The sequence below is a fragment of the Mixophyes fleayi genome, chromosome 4 (genome assembly GCF_038048845.1).
Source record: "Mixophyes fleayi isolate aMixFle1 chromosome 4, aMixFle1.hap1, whole genome shotgun sequence".
Lineage (NCBI taxonomy): Eukaryota > Metazoa > Chordata > Amphibia > Anura > Limnodynastidae > Mixophyes > Mixophyes fleayi.
Genome location: NC_134405.1, coordinates 38,254,659 through 38,273,688, shown reverse-complemented (window position 1 = coordinate 38,273,688; position 19,030 = coordinate 38,254,659). Strand labels below are relative to the sequence as shown.

Here is a 19,030-nt window from a genome sequence, read left to right as displayed (position 1 = left end):
CACATGTCCTATATATCATACTTATTATACATCACACACATGTCCTATATATCACACTTATATGTCACACATATGTCCTATATATCACACTTATTATACATCACACACATGTCCTATATATCATACTTATTATACATCACACACATGTCCTATATATCATACTTATTAGACATCACACACATGTCCTATATATCATACCTATTATACATCACACACATGTCCTATATATCATACTTATTATACATCACACACATGTCCTATATATCACACTTATATGTCACACACATGTCCTATATATCTTACTTATTATACATCACACACATGTCCTATATATCATACTTATACATCACACACATGTCCTATATATCACACTTATACATCACACACATGTCTATATATCATACTTATTATACATCACACACATGTCTTATATATCACACTTATACATCACACACATGTCCTATATATCATACTTATTATACATCACACACATGTCCTATATATCATACTTATTATACATCACACACATGTCCTATATATCATACTTATTATACATCACACACATGTCCTATATATCATACTTATACATCACACACATGTCTTATATATCACACTTATACATCACACACATGTCTATATATCATACTTATTATACATCACACACATGTCTTATATATCACACTTATACATCACACACAGGTGTTATGACATCACACATGTGTTATGACACCACACACAGGTCTTATGACATCACAGCCACGTCTTGTGTCATGACATCAGACCTGTGCCTTGCAGGGATTATTTTACAGTAATTGTTGGTTATATTAAATGGTAGAGTTACTTACAGGGGTTGTACAGATAATTGTGGTGGGTTTCTCTGTGGTGCACTTACCTTAGCACACCCGTTTAGCACCATCCCTTTTATTGTATTAAACTTTACTTTTTCTGCTAATATACTGCTCCTAAATAGTTTCAAAAAATATAGGGAGAAACGGCGCTCATGGGGGGAATTCAATTCTGACAGCAATAACACAACACTAATCGTATTACCGTTAATACGGTAATTTTAACCCGGATTTCGTGAGCAAAGATCAGCGTTAAATCACAGTACTGACGGTAATAATGCGCTCTATGACCGCATGAATTATAATAGTGCGCAAAGGGACTTTAAAAAATAATATTGTGAAGCCAAAACTCTACATGTTTCTTGAACTTCATCAAGTTGAAATTGATGAAGTTAGAGAGAACGTAACATGTACGGTTTTGTCCTCACAATATTATTTTTTAGAGTCCTTTTATAGAGTGATTTTTAACTACAAGTGCAATATTTGTGGAACAGTCACACCTGCTGATCTGGGCAGCTGTAAGTGTTCCTCATTGGCATCAACATTACCCAGGATTCATATTAGTGCTGTTGTTATGCTACCTATTGTAAAGGTCTTTAACCTTGTTTAAAAATAAAAATTGGGTGTTTTAAAAGATTTCACACATGGGCGGTTGTCTTTTCGATGTGTATTCCCTTCACAGACAATGAAGTGATTATAAATGAGAGCTGAGGATTCTGCTCACAGTGCATCTATTGAGCATTCCACAGATAAGCTTTATTTATATTTATATTTGGAAAATGTACATTGCTTTCATTCAATAGTTTCATTGATTGTACATTAATTACTACACCATGAGCGCCCTTTCTCCCTATGTTTTTTGATTCTATATTATTCCATTTCGGGTGCGGATGTTTAGAAGAAAGGAGCTGCTATTTGCCTAGGGACTTTATTTTTCATGGCTTATATGTAGTGAATTATTTATGCATTTGGTGTGTATAATTTTCAGCGCAGCAAGAAAATGAAGAGATTGTGCATTAAATGAAATGTCAGTGTGGGGACACTCAGACTGCATTTATTACATGGGGGTGTGCAGTGTTTTATTGCATTGGTAACAGTGCGCCTTAAATGCCAGGGACAAACGCAGGATTTTTAGAGGGGGGTTTCCACACCACGCCGCCAGTGGGCGTGACCAGCATGCATGGGGGCGTGGCTATAATTTAAGACAGTACTTGGCTGCTCTCCAACTCTTTCTATCCCCATAATATACATGGGCAATGCTGCGTGCACTACTGTTAGGTGTACGCAGCTCTCCTTTTTCAAGCAGAGCCGTGTGAAGTGGGAGCAGGGTCCATCCACCTCAATTATACAGTGCTCCAGGACTGGAGGGGGGTTTCCAGGCAGTAGGAAACCCCCCTCGGTTTGCCTATCAATGCTCTTCTCTACCAAAATGTGACATGTAAGGTGCAGGACGGGTCCCAGTAAAGGTAAAAGCCGCCAGCTCTAACCGGCTGCAAAATTAAAGTCTTTGTTGAGGACGCCCCAATACACACCTTCATATCTCATTTCTAGGCGCCTAGGTACGCCTGTAACACTTCTTCCCCATCTTACTACTTAAATCAGTGCTCCTCCTCTAAAAATCTAGACACGTTTGCACAAATAAAGGCACCCAATGGGTCGGGAAGTGGTTTTGCAATATGGAACAGAAATTCTGATTGTTCAAACAACAGGATACCTGGCAGGATTTTCTAGCAAACTTGGCAATTATACATGAACATTGTTCAAGAAATGACATGAAAATTAGACGAATATAAACATTTTATATAGTAATTCATGCTGGTTTATTACTGATATAAAGTAACTCTTTTTAAGGCATTTGAGAACATGTACAATATCATCCTGGATTCCTCAGGCTTCAGTTCCTGAAAGATAATGATTAATGAAATGATTTGCTCTGCAAAGTTACCTTTGCGCTATTTGTGTGGTCCTTGTGATACAATAAGACAAGTAGGGACTGTTGGGGGTCATATATGCCAGGACTAAGGTCCACAGCAGCTTGAGAGCCACCAGCTGACTAAACGTGGTCATGTATCGCTTCTAAGGGTTATTTTTTTTTTCTTTTCTAGATACATATAGATATGAAGAAGAAAAAGAAGGTGTCAAGTGAGAATACGAACTGCACAATATCACCTGTAAACCTGTTTCTTGTCCTGCTCTGTGTATTGTCTCTGATCCTTGGCACAATTCATTCCCCTGAACTTTGCTCACACTTCTTATATTCAGAGCATAGGTTACAGAAGCCCTTCTCTCACCTTTACAGGCCTGGCCAACCTGTGGCACTCCAGGTGTGGTGAAACTACAAATCCCAGCATGCTCTGCCAGTGACTATCCAGCCAATAACTGGAAAGGCATGCTGGGACTTGTAGTTTCCCCACACCGGGAGTGCCACAGGTTGGCCAGGCCTGCACTCACTAGGATATCTTTTTTTTTTTTTTCTTCAAAATACAGCTTTATTTAAAGACCTCGTGTATAGAAATTCACAGTCAAAAAAGTTTTTTGTTTGTTTTTTACTGGAGAAGTAATAACCATTTATTGAACATTTATCACAATAACATTTGAAAACACTTAAATCTTGTAACACATACAGGGATGCACGATAAATAAAAGAATAACGGAGAAAAAGAAAAATAATATAGTAAGAGCTAAATAATGGCTGTGATTTCAACTATCTATTTTCAGGTAACCCCCACGGGAGGCAGCTATGCTCATTCCAAATGAGTGTATTTGCTAAATCTTTTGTAATGGAAAAGTGGAGCAACCAATCAGATTCTAGCTATCATGTTCTAGACTACTAGGCAAATGATAGCTAGAATCTGATTGGCTGCTTTAGGCGACACCTCCACTTTTCCTTTATAGAAGTTGTAGTAAATCTACCCCAATGTTTCGCCTACAGACTGTGTATATATAGCTTTGCACAAGGTCTGGTTCATCCTGGAACACATCATGTCATTCCCTGTGCAGCGCTTACCCCATTGTGGGCTTGTCAACATTTTACAGCAATGCTCATGGCTGATTATACGTCAAATTATTATATTATCTGAATTATTTTTTTTTTGCTTATTTATCTATTATTGCGCCCAGTCCCAGATCATTATTTGTATTATGAGTTTTACCTGTTATGTTGCTCAGTATGGGTCTGATTCATTTTGGAATGCAACTTGCGTTTAACATAAAACATGCATAATACTTGCACGCACAAAATGCATGCAAAAAAAAAATATATATTTTATTAAACAAATTAATAACTATTAATACTATAATCATTAATAAAAATGTGTTTTTATTAAATACATAAATCAGGATTCTTAATGCATACTGTACATAAAATGCATTTCTGTAGTTTCTCTCGCTTGCAAACACATGTTCTGGTACGCATACGTGTCAGTCATCACTATCAGTCGCCCCTTACGCCTGCCCTGCAGCTGGTGCAAATTATACGGATAAAAAACACATATGTACAAGATGCCCTGAATCTGCTCCATCTGCGTCGGCACACCCTCAGCGCACCATTATAGTACATTGCCTACGTTAGTCTGCCCCTTCCCACCCCCCGTACCTCTCTGCAAATCGTAGACAGTAGTGTCGGTTGCATTGGGACATGAATTGCATTCAGCTGCGTTCTCTGGCGTAAGCCTCGCTCTGGCGCGCGCACAGAGCTTTATCTCACGCAAGATACGGCGCACAAATGGACTGACATCCGAAGATGAATCAGGCCCATTATGTTATGCTAGAGCCAGTTCATTCACACTGCAGTTTTATTGCATCCAGGTGTGGACTAACTTGAGGTCTATACAGACCACTTACCTCTTATGGTACAATTATTATTTAGCTCATATTATCTGAATTTTTTTTTCTCGCTTATTTATCTAATATTGCGCCCAGTCTCAGATGGTTATTTGTATTATGAGTTTTACCTGTTAATGTCTGTGGTAAGTGTTCAATAAATTATGATCACTGTTCCATCTATTTACACTTCATATACTACATATATATATATATATATATATATATATATATATACACAGTATATACACAGACACACACGCTAAGAACATTACCATTCCATTAGCTTACATTCTGTCACCTTCATTTAACACGTGACAGGTGCATCTAGTAAACAGGCTCCTAATTTTATTAAAGGAGAAATAGATTAAAATATACAGATAAGTAAGATCCTGTATATATCTCTATCAAAATTTTCACCAAACATAAAGTGTGTGTATATATATATATATATATATATATATATATATGTATGTGTATATATATATATATATATATATATATATATATATCATCATCTGTTTATTTATATAGCGCCACTAATTCTGCAGCGCTGTACAGAGAACTCATTCACATCAGTCCCTGCCCCATTGGAGCTTACAATCTAAATCCCCTAATATAGTCACACACACACAGACAATGGGCAATTTAATAGCAGCCAATGAACCTACCAGTATGTTCTTGGAGTGTGGGAGGAAACCGGAGCACCCGGAGGAAACCCACGCAAACACGGGGAGAACATATAATCTCCACAGAGGCCATGGTCAAGAATCGAACTCATGACCCCAGTGCTGAGAGGCAGAAGTGCTAACTAAGCCACTGTGCTGCCCATGTATGTGTATATATATATATATATATATATATATATATATATATTGGGACTCTTTATCTCCCTATTTCTACTTTGCACTAATCTCCTCCCTTTAAGGTGTCTGGTATTTAAATGAGATCCAAGAGGCGCAGAAGGTTCCTTGTTCAGCGGAGAGGACAGGAGAGTGACCACTATTTCTCCCCCCTGCAGGACTAGAATAGTCCTACAGTGAGTAGGCTCCTCCACCTTATCCCCAGATCTGCTAGTTAGGGTCGGTGACATTCTAAAATTGAAAAGTGGTGAATGTTTATCTAAATAGTTCCAAGTAAGCTGCCTGCAATGTTGTAACATTAAATATCCGGACACTATAAACCCTCTCATCCAACAATTCCCAATTATTAGGTAGCATGGTGGCTACGTTGTCAGCACTTCTGCCTCACAGCAACAGTGGGGTCATGAGTTCAATTCCCGACCGTGGCCTTATCTGTGAGGAGTTTGTATGTTTTCCCTGTGTTTGCCTGGATTTCCTCCGGGTGCTCTGGTTTCCTCCCACACTCCAAAAACATACTGGTAGGTTAATTGGCTGCTAACAAATTGACCCTAGTCTGTGTGTGTATGTGTGTGTTTAGACTAAGCCCCAATGGGGCAGGGACTGATGTGACTGAGTTCTCTGTACAGCGTTGCGGAATTAGTGGCGCTATATAAATAGATGGTGATGATGATATATAGTGATAAAATACAGCCACCTACCAGCCCTATATAGAGGTTGACACTCAGTGAACTGACATTAAACTTGTGTCCAGTCTTACAATCCTTTCTGGTGACTGTTCTATTGCTTGTTAGATGCCAGGTTGACTTCCAGGAAAAGATTGGGAACAATAGGTCCAGAATCAGGCCATTCTCAGCAGAATCTTCACGATCAGGAGCCTACGGAGAAGAATATAATGCAGGGTGGCACATCCCAGGAGAACATGATGCAGGATGTTCCTCAGCTGAGCTTGTCACAGACTGATGGCCTACAGCCTGGATGCTGCTCGGTGGGTTTCTCTAATGCCTCACTCATAAACAAATGTGTTAGGGCCAGGGATCCCCCCCCCCTGTTCCTTTTCTCAGCTCACACCACCACCAAGATATCCCTCCCATGCCCAAAACCATCACTCTTAATCTGCACATAGTCATTGAAAGAGGAAGCGCGCAGTAATGACTTATCACTAAGTGCTTCCTCCTGCATTGACTATGGGGAGCAAAGGTGATTACCCGGGAGAATGATTGTACCTCAACTATGCTGGTGGGCAGTCAGAGACTTGTTCCTCAAATCTCCGATGGAGGAAATGAACAGTGATTAATCTGTGTATCACTGTGATCTTCCTCCTGCAGTGACTGAATGAGGGAGGGAAGAGACGTGGTGTGAAAATCTTTGCTGCCTTTGCAAGTCTGCTGTGTGTGACTAGACTGTCCCCTTAGGAGAGGAACTGCACAGATTAGGAAGAGAGAGAAATGTTATAGAGAGGGGAAGAGGAGCTGGGATATACTGGTGATTCACTTAGTGCATTAAATTAGAAAATATAAAATCAGTTGCACATTTTAACAATTGTAATCATTGTAAATGTCTGAATGGAAATGTTATTATCTATTAAGATTCCCGACGAAGAATCGATGCATCCCGATTATCTGAAAGAGTCCACACCGTGGCCGCACACTGCAGTGCTCCTCACCTGCCTCCAGGGGGACCCCACTGGAACTGATGCTGGGGTCAGCTTAGACCTTCACGTGACCTCCATCGCAGATATCACCCAGTCCTCTGTGATAGAGCCAGTCAGCGATGGGGATATAGAGTGTAACCCCTGCGTTATGTCAATCAATCTGCCTGAAAGCGGCATCTGTGAGACGTACCCCGAAATCACCAATGCACAGCCCACCAAGGCATGTCACACCGCAGAAAGCAGCAGACGAGTGGATAGAAGTTTGATGGACCTTCAGACAAGTGAGACCTCTGATGGCTGCTTCCTCTATGTGGAAGTTAATGGGACAGACAACTCCTCCCAGTCAGCGGATGATAAAGAAGGGTCGCTGATTGGCACGTGCGGAGAATGGGCAGAGGGAATCACTTCTATATCCCATTTACCTACAATAGATTCCTCTTTAGAAGAAGAGAACTCGCAGTTACAAGAGTTGAACCCTGATTTATCACCATCCCTGCAGCATATATCCAGCCTGGAAAAGCCAGACACACCCCAGTTACAAGTTCAAATCTTCCCGCTCACAAAACAGAGCACAAGCGTTCCAGAAACAACCTCCCAGATACAGATCGATAAATCCCAGTTAGAACCGCAGGGTGCAAAAGATACGTCCTGCTTATCGGACTGGGATGACAAGTTACGAGAGATGGATCTGGACCTTCTCCAAGATCAGAAGTCAGAGGTCATAACGTCACCACAAGGTGGTCAGAAAGTAACCGAGGACCACGCTGCTCCGTGTGACGCAGACACTGTCTTGTCACTAGGAAGAGACTCCCTGTCGGAAGATTCAAGAGGACCAGTCACGGTCCTAGACGTGCAAGACAGTCAGCTTCTGGGAGCACTGGAGGAGAGTCTCTTCGAACCTGGCAAGGTATTACAATTATAATCCTATGTAGTGCTGTACAATGACTGATTGTGTGTACATTGCTCAGACACTGCCACAGTGGAGCTCACAAGCTAAATTTCTTATCCCAGACACACACACACACACACACGCAATCATGGGGAAAACATGCCAACTCTGTGCAGATTACACCATGAATAGAATCCAACCCAGGGAAACAATGCTGACCACCCTGCAGCCGTGCCGCCCTTGGTACAATAAAGGTGATATAAAATGTAGCTCCTTCTTCCTTATGTCTGCAAAACTCCCAATGCTTTCTATACATATGGGTTCTCCCTCGTCATGTGACAAGACTGCCGATTGGTCAGTGATTGTTGGGTGATAATTGAGTTCAATGTAGGATTACATTAAAGCTTTAAATAGAAATAAAGCATAATGTTTGATTATCCCCTTAGGGCGTTTGCATGTACCTTGTTCTTTTCCATATTAATATTCGGCTTTCTGCCAATAAAGCGCTCACCTGACTGTAGACGAATGAGTGACACCTGTGCGCTTACATATCACCTTCCCCGCGATGACCGCTCCTTGGCTGGCCAGAGAGGGGGGAACCTACATGGGCTATATTGGAAATCACATCATATTCTGAATACTGGATTTAAATCTCACTGTCATGGTCCGTACTTCACAGGATAATATTTGCTAAAGAAGATTATTTACAGTACAAGGATACGTTATAACCAAGTTCCATGATGTCACACATCTGCCTAGACCAGTGTTGGCTAACCTGTGACACTCCAGGTGTTGTGAAACTACAAGTCCCAGCATGCTTTGCCAATATATAGCAGCTTTATTGCTGGAAGGGTATGCTGGGACTTGTAGTTTCACAACACCTGGAGTGTCACTGGCCTAGACGGTATTGCCTGTGACACACTTAGATGCGATGTGACTCAGGAATTATTTTTACAATTTGGCCACTATGACAATTTCCGCATTGTGGTGAGATTGAGGCTTTTGATGTTTGGATTTTATGACTCATATTAATTTGTCATAATATTTGAGGGCGATGTGTGCTTCTCAATATAAACACTTTATTATATAGGACTTCTAATACGGAAGAAGGAACAGAGATGGTTTATACCCAGAACCCCCGGCTGCTGTACAACGGCCTGTGTGTAGGAGTTAGTTCTTATTACACGTAGTAGAGTAAACATGTCAGGTTTTATGAGCAGAGGGCTCACTGCACAGGACAAATTTATATCCAGGGAATGTCAGGCCTAGCTAAACAGCCACATATCACACCAGTAATTGTACAAACTCTGCCAGGAACATGAACAGAGGATTTACTGCCCGGACTGGACAGGATTAGCTGTCTCATGTCATCTGCTCTCATTAAGGCCTTTTATTAACCACAGATTATGTGGACAGATGTGTCCACTGTCTCTTTGAGATACAAATGTGCATTGTGGAAAAATGACAAAATGTAACGTCAACCTGTTTCCTCTTATCACTCCTGGCCCATAACCTTAATTAGTTACAACTTTTCCATTTTATTCTCTACTAAAAAAAAACATTTTGAGTCTCACTCAACCACGAGAGTACGGTGTCGTCGGGACCGTTTTTCATTACGTGTTACATTTCTGTATTAAAATATAATATATATATATATATATTTGTGCACACAAAAGATACCTGCAAGTGACAATACACTGTAAGTATCTGATCTGAGCGCGGCTTGATGTCGCTGTCGCCAGAGTGGCGAAACGGCAGCCATCCGTTTTATGATGATGACTGCCATTTGGAAAAATGGAAAAAAAATAGATAAATGGAAAGTGTGAACCCGTAGAACTACAAGTATCAGCATGACCGGGCAGCCAGGGCCCACTGCAAGTAAAAACTAAAACATACGCCAAATGTAATTAGTGTATGCGTTTACTTGAAATAAAGACTCTCTAAATATGTTTACCACTTTATACTCCTAAATCGTCATCGTCATCATCACCATTTATTTATATAGCACCACTAATTCTGCAGCGCTGTACAGAGAACTCAATCCATATGAAATCTTCATTCTTCTGAAGTAATCCAGAAGGCACGATCTAAAACACCCTGATAGGGCGACGAGTACTTGCTCCTAGCGCAGCTGCGATGCAAATGGAAAGAGGTCAGTGCACGGACAGCCAATCACAGCGGTTTTCCCATGTTCCAGCCAATCAGACACAAACTGCTCTGATTGCCTGTTCACCCCTGGCAGCCATGGGCATGCTGGCACTTGTAGTGCCACAATTGTTCTTGATATTTAAGTCACTTTAAACGATTACCCTGGCACCCATGGCCCAGAATAATCCCCAGTGCTATTTTTGGCACTGTGCTAGTTTGCCCTGGGGGGTTGTTTTATGTAAACCCAATCCTTTAGGTAATGCCTCCCTACACTGACTACGTTGGGTCTGGTGTCACGTTATTACAGGGTTACCCCAAGCTGCACGTCTCCTGGATGTAGCTGTTAACAACCCAGGCTATAGCAGCGCTTACTTATCTTAGCGGGTCCTCCTGGCATCACGTTACATGGGAATCTACATCGGGTGTATCAGAATGAGATCATTCTGTGTGCGTGCAGATTGTCCAAATAAAATAATGTTTGTTATAAGGTGTTTAGATGAAAACTGATAGAATTGTTGTGTGATGTGGTTACCCATAGCATACCATGTACAGCGGGGTGTGTGGCACCAGAATCGAGCTACACACGGAGGGGTAGATCTGTCCGGAAATTTGGCGGGTTTTTCAGAGCAAACTCTCTCCTGTTGCCTGATTAATCGGACAGTCGGGTTGGAAACGGAGCTCTGGATGGTCCGGCTACTGTGCAAAGTCTTGTGTGTCCATGTCCAGCTTTACCCTTTCATCTGACACATATCAGCACAGCTGTGTTTGTTTCTGCAGAATGTCGACAACGCTGTCACCCGCCAAGGGACCTTAACATCCGGCAGACGGGCGATACCGCAGGCCGACACCGCACCGCTGACTCTCCTAACGACTGCTGCATCAGCTGAGGCGGCACCGGGGTGAGTATGGACCTTCCTACCCAATTTCACTCCGCTTTCTGGCTCAAACAAGGTGGTGTCAGCCCTGTTGAACTCTTTATTTATCCATTACATTCTAGAACACGACAGATGGAATCTGATTGGTTGCCCATAGCAACCACTCCTCTGTTCCTTTTTATAAGATTTGATAAATCTACCTGGCGATATTTCCTGATATCTTGGTAAATTAAATATTGTGAGAGCTCCTGTTACTAGCTGTTACTCTCACATTCAGTAGTACTTACAGCTATACCTTCCATGTGCCTAATACATCTCCCTACCATTTACAATTGCTACCTGTCTGCTGTTTGTGATAGTGGGGCTAATTCAGAGTCGGCCGCCATTGCACCCCAAACGGCAGCCGAAAATTGTGTTTACTAAAAAAGTCACAATTGCTGGCATATGGAAAGTATACAAGATCTGTGCAGGTTGGCACCGGTAGCATATGTGCCCGATTTACACTTGTGCCCATATTTATAAGCATGCAAAATACACAACATCATACTAGATACACCGATCAGCCACAACATTACCATCACCTTCCTAATATTGGGTAGGTCCCTCTCATGCAGCCAAAACAGCTCTGACCCATTAGACATGGACTTCACAAGACCTCTGAGGGTGTCCTGTGGTATTCAAGGCACCAAGACGTTAGCAGCAGATCCTTTAATTCCTGTAAGTTGTGAGGTGGGGCCTCCATGACTCAGGTGCTCGATCGGATTTAGATCTGGGTAATTTGAAGGCCATGTCAACTCTTTGCCATGTTCCTCAAACCATTCCTGAACAATATTGTCAGTGTGGCAGGGAGCATTATCCTGCTGAAAGAGGCCACTGCCCTCACATGGTCTGCAACAATGTTTAGGTAGGTGGTACATGGCAAAGTAACATCCACATGAATGCCAGGACCCAAGTTTTCAAAGCAAAACATTGACCAGAGCATCACACTGCCTCCGCCTTCTTCCCATAGTGCATCCTGGTGCCATCTCTTCCTCAGGTAAATGACGCACACGCACCAGGCTGTCCACGTGATGTAAAAGAAAAACGATGTTCATCAGACCAGACCACTTTCTTCCATTGCTACATGGTCCAGTTCTGGCGCTAACATTCTTATTCTAGGTGTTTTGGGCGGTGGACAGGGCTCAGCATGGGCACTCTGACCGTTCTGCGCAGCCCCATAAGCAGCAAGCTGCGATGCTCTGTGTGTTCTGACACCTTTCTATCAGAGCCAGCATTAACTTTTTCAGCAATTTGTGCTACAGTAGCTCTTCTGTGGGATTGAACCAGACGGTCTAGCCTTTGCTCCACAGGTACATCACTGAGCCTCAATGAAATTCCCTTCACTTGTCAATGGTTTTAATGTTGTGAATGATCGGTGTACACATGCAGCGCAGAAAGCACCTATCGACATCAGCCAATCACAAGCAGTTTACTATTGCTGCTGTCCGTCACCATTAACATTCACTATCTGCACCTGCCCTTGATCACCTGCAAACAATACAGCTTGGACAGGCGTATAAATGCCTGTAGGCCATCCTGCACTTTGTTGTAATTGCGTGAACACCCCGTACGTTTGAATGCTCCCAAATCTCAGCTCTTCAGGTGCAAGCAGACCCAGGGGCGGATCTAGAAATCTACAGTACCCGGGGCGATTTAAGGGGGGGGTTAGGCCCCGCCCCTTTCTAACAGCTTAGGCTGCCGACGGCTGCACAGTATGTGCAGGTCCGTCCAGCCGTCACAGGCAGGGACAGTCTGCTGCCCGGCTGCTCTGATTGTCAGAGCAGCCGGGCAGCACACTGTCCCTGCCTGTCACGGCTGGACGGACCTGCACATACTGTGTAGCCGTCGGCAGCAAGTGTCTGCTAGGGGGGCCCCCCCCCCCCTGGATCCGCCACTGCGCAGACCTATGCGCCAGAATCACACATATCTGCATAGCTGCAATTTATGGTTTGGAAATCTAGACATAGCACTGACATGAATAATTGAATCGTTTGTGTTTAAAAGTCTTTAGTAGGAGTCATTGATAATATCTATGTAGGTCAGACGCAGCCAGTTCATTGTGGAGGCAGGAGGGAAGACAGCACATTTATGTATTGGTAAATAAACTAGATTGTCGACATCTCAGTTAAGTATTATCCATTTATAATAATGTAATAAGGTGATGGCACAGAAGAATGGCAAACCTTATCTAAAACTAGTGACCACACAACAAACAGTGTTACTGATAAGACAGAGGGGGGGGCTGAGGAGCAGAGTACCCCACCCTCAGTAGGGTATTGTTACACAGAGATTCCGGAATTATACATTATTCTAAACATTCCATCAGGGCTGCTAGGAAACCAATAGAAAAGCACAACTGAGGCGCACATATATTAAACCATCTATACCTTACATAAAGGTACCAGTGTATGATCTCTGCTACTCTCCAAGATAACCCCATCGATGTATAAGGAAGGTAGCGCCATATGTAAAAAAAAATGATAATATTCCATTTATTTATAAAGCACATAATATAATGTTTATAACATTTTAAGTCTGAAGTGTAGGTGCTTCATAAATTAAATCAGAAATGCAAATCTATCAAAATTCAAAATCAAGGGGACAAGAAGCGTGCCCCCCCCCCCCCCCCCGAATTTATTAGCACCAGCATTAGACTTCCCTAGGGAAAACGGATCTGAATAAAGTGTAGATAAAACACAAACACAGCGTTTAAAAAATACATTTATTTGAAATGAAAACACCCCAAGACTACTATTTTAACCCACTTTATTTTTCACCTAGATCCAAGTGGGTATCCCTGGCATTATCTTCATCTGTTAAAAATAAAACATATAGGAGGCATGAGCAGGTGTTAGTCCATAGTTACCAATTGCCATAATATGCCCATACAGGCTACAATTTTGGGACAGTCGCCTGGTATCATCTGCAGTATGGCAGCACGGTGGCTCAGTGGTTAGCACTTCTGCCTCACAGCACTGTAGTCATGCGTTCGATTCCCAACCATGTCCTTATCTGTGTGTGGAGTTTGTATGTTCTCCCCGTGTTTGCATGGGTTTCCTCCGGGTGCTCCAGATTCCTCCCTCACTCCAAAAACATAATGGTGGGTTAATTGGCTGCTATTAAATTGCCCGTAGTCTCTCTGTCTGTGTGTGTGTGTGTATGTTAGGGGATTTAGACTGTAAGCTCCAATGGGGCAGGGACTGATGTGAGTGAGTTCTCTGTACAGCGCTGCGGAATTAGTGGCGCTATATAAATAGATGATGATTATTGAATGGACAGTTCATTCCTCTACATCTGTTTGAAGTCATGGGTCATTCCACTTGCACACACAACTTGTCTGTCCTACATCAGCTCAGGTGTGCACAGTGTACTTAGACTTTATCTACTCTCCTGGCACTTTTACAAGTTTGACCTTTGCTCTGGCAGCCCCCTTACCTCTAATTGAGGGGGGTGATTTATGGGTCTTCCTCCTCCTTCTTAGCCTGTATGAGCAGACTCTTATCTGTCTTTTGTTTTTCTTTCCTCTCCACCCTGAGTACACACGAGAAAGTGACAGTATATCTGTCTGTGAGGTTCTCATCATCATTGTTTAATTTAAATTATAATTGGGTTTATTTCAGAGGCTAGTAGAGGGTCAACCAATACAACAGACAGCGAGCATTGAGGGCTTATTCACCCCTATTTGCTGAATAGATTGAATTCAGGAAAACCAACCTGCTCTTTAGACGCTTTTTGGTGATATGGGGGTAAATGTATCAATATGCGGGTTCTTCAACACCCGCGTGTTCAGCCTCTTCCGCAATTAAATTTCAAGCGGCGCTGCATTGTAAAGGGAAGTTAACCCTTTACAATGCAGCACCGCTTGAAATTTAATCGCGGAAGAGGCTGAACACGCGGGTGTTGAAGAACCCGCATATTGATACATTTACCCCATGGTCTCATGCGCTTTTGATGTGTTTCACTTTTACCAACACAATGTAATGTACTGGTAGCGTGCGTTAATGTATAAGAAACTTTGAATTGTGGTATTAATGGTGGGATCAAAACCCTCCTTTTATTCTGTTTCACTGCGCTTTTGTGGTCGAACGTGCGGTTAACATAGGACAGGTGTGAACAACCCATGAAATGATATCTGTAACAACAAACTCATCTCATCATCATCATCATTTATGTATATAGCGCCACTAATTCCGCAGCGCTGTACAGAGAACCCATTCACATCAGTCCCTGCCCCATTGGAGCTTACAGTCTAAATTCCCTAATATATACAGACACTCACACACAGACAGAGAGGGAGAGACTAGTGTCAATTTTTGATAGCAGCCAATTAACCTACCTGTATGTATTTTTGGAGTGTGGGAGGAAACCGGAGCACCCGGAGGAAACCCACGCAAACACAGGGAGAACATACAAACTCCACACAGATAAGGCCATGGTCGGGAATTGAACTCATGACCCCAGTGCTGTGAGGCAGAAGTGCTAACCACTACGCCACTGAAAGCTTCTAGGACACAAAGAAAGACATATAACCACAGGAAAACGAGAGGTAACTCTCAATGTATTCTTTCCTGGCAAAACATTTTATACATAAATATAAAAACTGCTGCAAAGTATCCTGGCAGTTAAATAGCGGGCAAAAATGTCCTGCAACCAAGCCCGGCACTGTCAGTGTTTATAAACGTTCTGTAGGGGGCAGCTTCCCCTCATCAACATTTATCATCATCATCATCCACTTTTATTTACATAGCGCCGGCAGATTCCGTAGCGTAGGACAAGTGTTTCAGTGAAGCAGGTTCTTAAGATGCAGCCGCTCTTTGAGGGACCGCTGTGTATCTTCTCCTCCCTCATTGTATCTCTGCCTCCTTGTAGTACCCAGCGTTATAGACATGAACATCTTCAACCTTCCCTTCAGACGAGATTCACAAACATGAACACCGAAAACGGTGTGTTGTGTTTAAGATGTAAAGAATGATTCCATTTGATGAAATCATCACACCGCCACATAGTGACATCAAACTGTGCGTAAAACTGTATGCGCTGGGTCGGATGAAGGGGCCTTTGGAATGTATTAGCTGGTAAAGGTATAATTCCTGCATGTCGTTCCTTGTTGTCTACTACAAAGTGTATCTGCCTGTACGACGGTGCACCTATCACACGTATAGCAACCAGTCCGCTACTAGCTTTCATTCACAAAGTGCCACATGTAATAAGTGCCGATGTCTCCCACTGTTAGGATTAATATAAGACATAAACAACACTATACATAGCAATATTTTAGGGGAAAACTGAAAACCCCACAATCCTGCAAACATAGGTGCATTTCTGCAAACGGCAAAGCCCTGTGCTCCCCCTAAGTTGTGCAGTGTTATAAATAGAGATGCTCAGGCTTGGTTCCCAGAGAAACGAACATACCCGAACTTAGCAGAACTGTCGCAAGCCCTTGGAATTGAAAATGAGGCAAAACGTCATCGTTACGTCGTCGGATCTCGCAAGTTTTGGATTCCTTTTTAAGATCCAACGTAACGGTGGGTGGGAGGGAGGTCGGATCTCCCTTTTTCTTTTCTGTCACTGCTGTGTGGCAATGTGTCCTAGGTGTGCTAGGAACTGCCGTGTGTTTGTGTCATTGCTCTGTCGCTTACCATCCAGCCAGGTCGCTGCAGTATTTGTCCGAAAGTGTATGAAAATAATATTGTGATCTGTGAGGTGGTCAAAATTTACTGCAAATGACTTGAAATTAGTCTTATTGAGGTTAATAATAATGTAGGAACAAAAAAAAGTGCAAAATTATGTGATTTTAACATATTTTAGGATTTTTTCTAAAAAACCAAAAACAAAACACACGAGGGCGGTTTTGCCAAAACCAAAACACGAAGCTAATCCAGATCCAAAAAAAAAACCAGTTCACGGGGGTGAGTGAGCATCTCTAGTTATAAATGACCTTTATTGAGAGCAAATATCCCATTAGTTTCTAGTCACATTTATAACGGATACATAATTGGACCAGTTACGTTCATGCTAAAGATACTGCAGCGCACAGCAATGCATCATGGGTGGATTATAAACCGTTCTATATATCCTTACTGTACTGAAGTCAAAGACTGTTCAAAGCTTGTATGTGTATAAGTTCCAATATTTGTCTTTTTAGAAGTGTTTCTCAAACATATGAAAAAGGACAGTAAACGTTTTCTTTGGAGCTTTTCCATTTGATTTATCTCATGTAGTCATAAACACAAATACGATCATATAAAAGGCTTTCACACTCCTCTGCCCAAGTGTCCCAATTGTAAAGCGCTATGGAATCTGCTGGCGCTATATAAATAAATGATGATGATGTAGCGCTTATTAACTTTCTATCAGCAGGGACCACTCATGGATGCCCACAAACAAATTTTGTGGTGCACGTATGCTAATATTGCATTGAGCCACCAAATTTGCATCTAAACCGCAGTGGCCAATCGGATAGTTGCTTTCATTCTGCAAGCTGCACTTGACAGATGAAAGGCGACTGCTTATTGGTTGCTGTCGCTCAGTGCACATTTCGCACTGAAACGGTACTAAATGGGCTATACTCTCTTCCACATTAATGTCATTATCTAAAGGTGCAGGATAAAATAGGACAGCACACAACGCCAAGGGAGAAAGAAACATTTCCTGTCCTTTTACATCTGTAAGCATTGGGGTCATGAGTTCAATTCCCGACCATGGCCTTATCTGTGAGAAGTTTGTATGTTCTCCCCGTGTTTGCGTGGGTTTCCTCCGGGTGCTCCGGTTTCCTCCCACACTCCAAAAATATACTGGTAGGTTAATTGGCTGCTATCAAAATTGACCCTAGTCTCTTCCTCTCTGTCTGTGTGTGTGTGAGTGTGTGTCTATATTAGGGAATTTAGACTGTAAGCCTCAATGGGGCAGGGACTGATGTGAATGAGTTCTCTGTACAGCGCTGCGGAATTAGTGGCGCTATATAAATAAATAAATGATGATGATGATGATAAATACTGTGGAATGTGCCATGAAATTCTTGTACTTGTGTCCTTGGCAGACCCCAGGAGACCAGAGGAGAAGACGCGTCACTCACTGTACAAGGACTGATCCTGGAACTGTCAAATCTCAAGTGAGGTTCAGGAGTGTGTGCGTCTATAGTGGACGGCTCGCGCATGGTACCCCCATCTGTCACAAGGACATTTGGGCAATTAGTGGGTGGAGCATTCGGTATAACTGGGTGGAGCAGTCGGTAAGCTACGGCTGCCGGTATCTAGGTCCAGCAAGACCGATGAAAAGAAACGTTGAATAATTCAAGTTGCTGTGGGCCAAGATATTATTGGGTGTTGAGAAAAAAAAAACTAGTGATTGTCCCTTATCCACGGAGATGTCCACCTTCCTGTAACTTCACGTTAGACGTCCCAGTAAAATAATCCAACATATTAACTACGAAGCGCAGTAACCCATGGCAACCAATCAGACGTTTGCATTCAAATTCTAATGCTGACCACACACGGAACCTTTAGAACTCTTAAGATTCCACTATAGAATTTGTGGTATATTTTGAGGCAGGATCAAGGCCCATAAGATTGTTCAGCAGGTGGGGTATTTAATCTTAATATTTTTCCCCAACAAGATTTGAGATATCATTTTGGGCATGAAGTGGAGACCAAAATTGCTTTCATGGGGAAATTTGGGGGATACGCAAGTGTTTGTATATCCAGAATGGATCCCCTAACACCCGCTTTCTATCTCCTAGCCGTCTCATTATGAGTACTTACCGAGACCTCAGACAGAAGAGAGCCAGGTTCCCCCCGGGAAGAGGCGCCGCCAGTGGGAAGAGACGCCGGGAAATGTGACAACCGGTGTCCTTTGTACCTTGTTCAACCAATAAATATATATTATTGTTTTCCGTCCTC

At 42.4% G+C, this 19,030-nt stretch overlaps 1 protein-coding gene across 1 annotated transcript in view; it reads left to right on the top strand.

Annotated features, from left to right (window-relative positions):
* Window positions 1-19,030, top strand: part of BRME1 (break repair meiotic recombinase recruitment factor 1) — a 19,339-nt gene extending 309 nt beyond the window's left edge. Inside the window, exons 2-7 of the mRNA XM_075206579.1 lie at window positions 2,951-2,987; window positions 6,322-6,515; window positions 7,117-8,088; window positions 10,996-11,117; window positions 18,172-18,243; window positions 18,871-19,030. Coding sequence (XP_075062680.1) covers window positions 2,963-2,987; window positions 6,322-6,515; window positions 7,117-8,088; window positions 10,996-11,117; window positions 18,172-18,243; window positions 18,871-18,970 — 1,485 coding nt within the window. The 5' untranslated portion in view covers window positions 2,951-2,962 and the 3' untranslated portion in view covers window positions 18,971-19,030. The remainder of the gene's footprint in view (window positions 1-2,950; window positions 2,988-6,321; window positions 6,516-7,116; window positions 8,089-10,995; window positions 11,118-18,171; window positions 18,244-18,870) is intronic.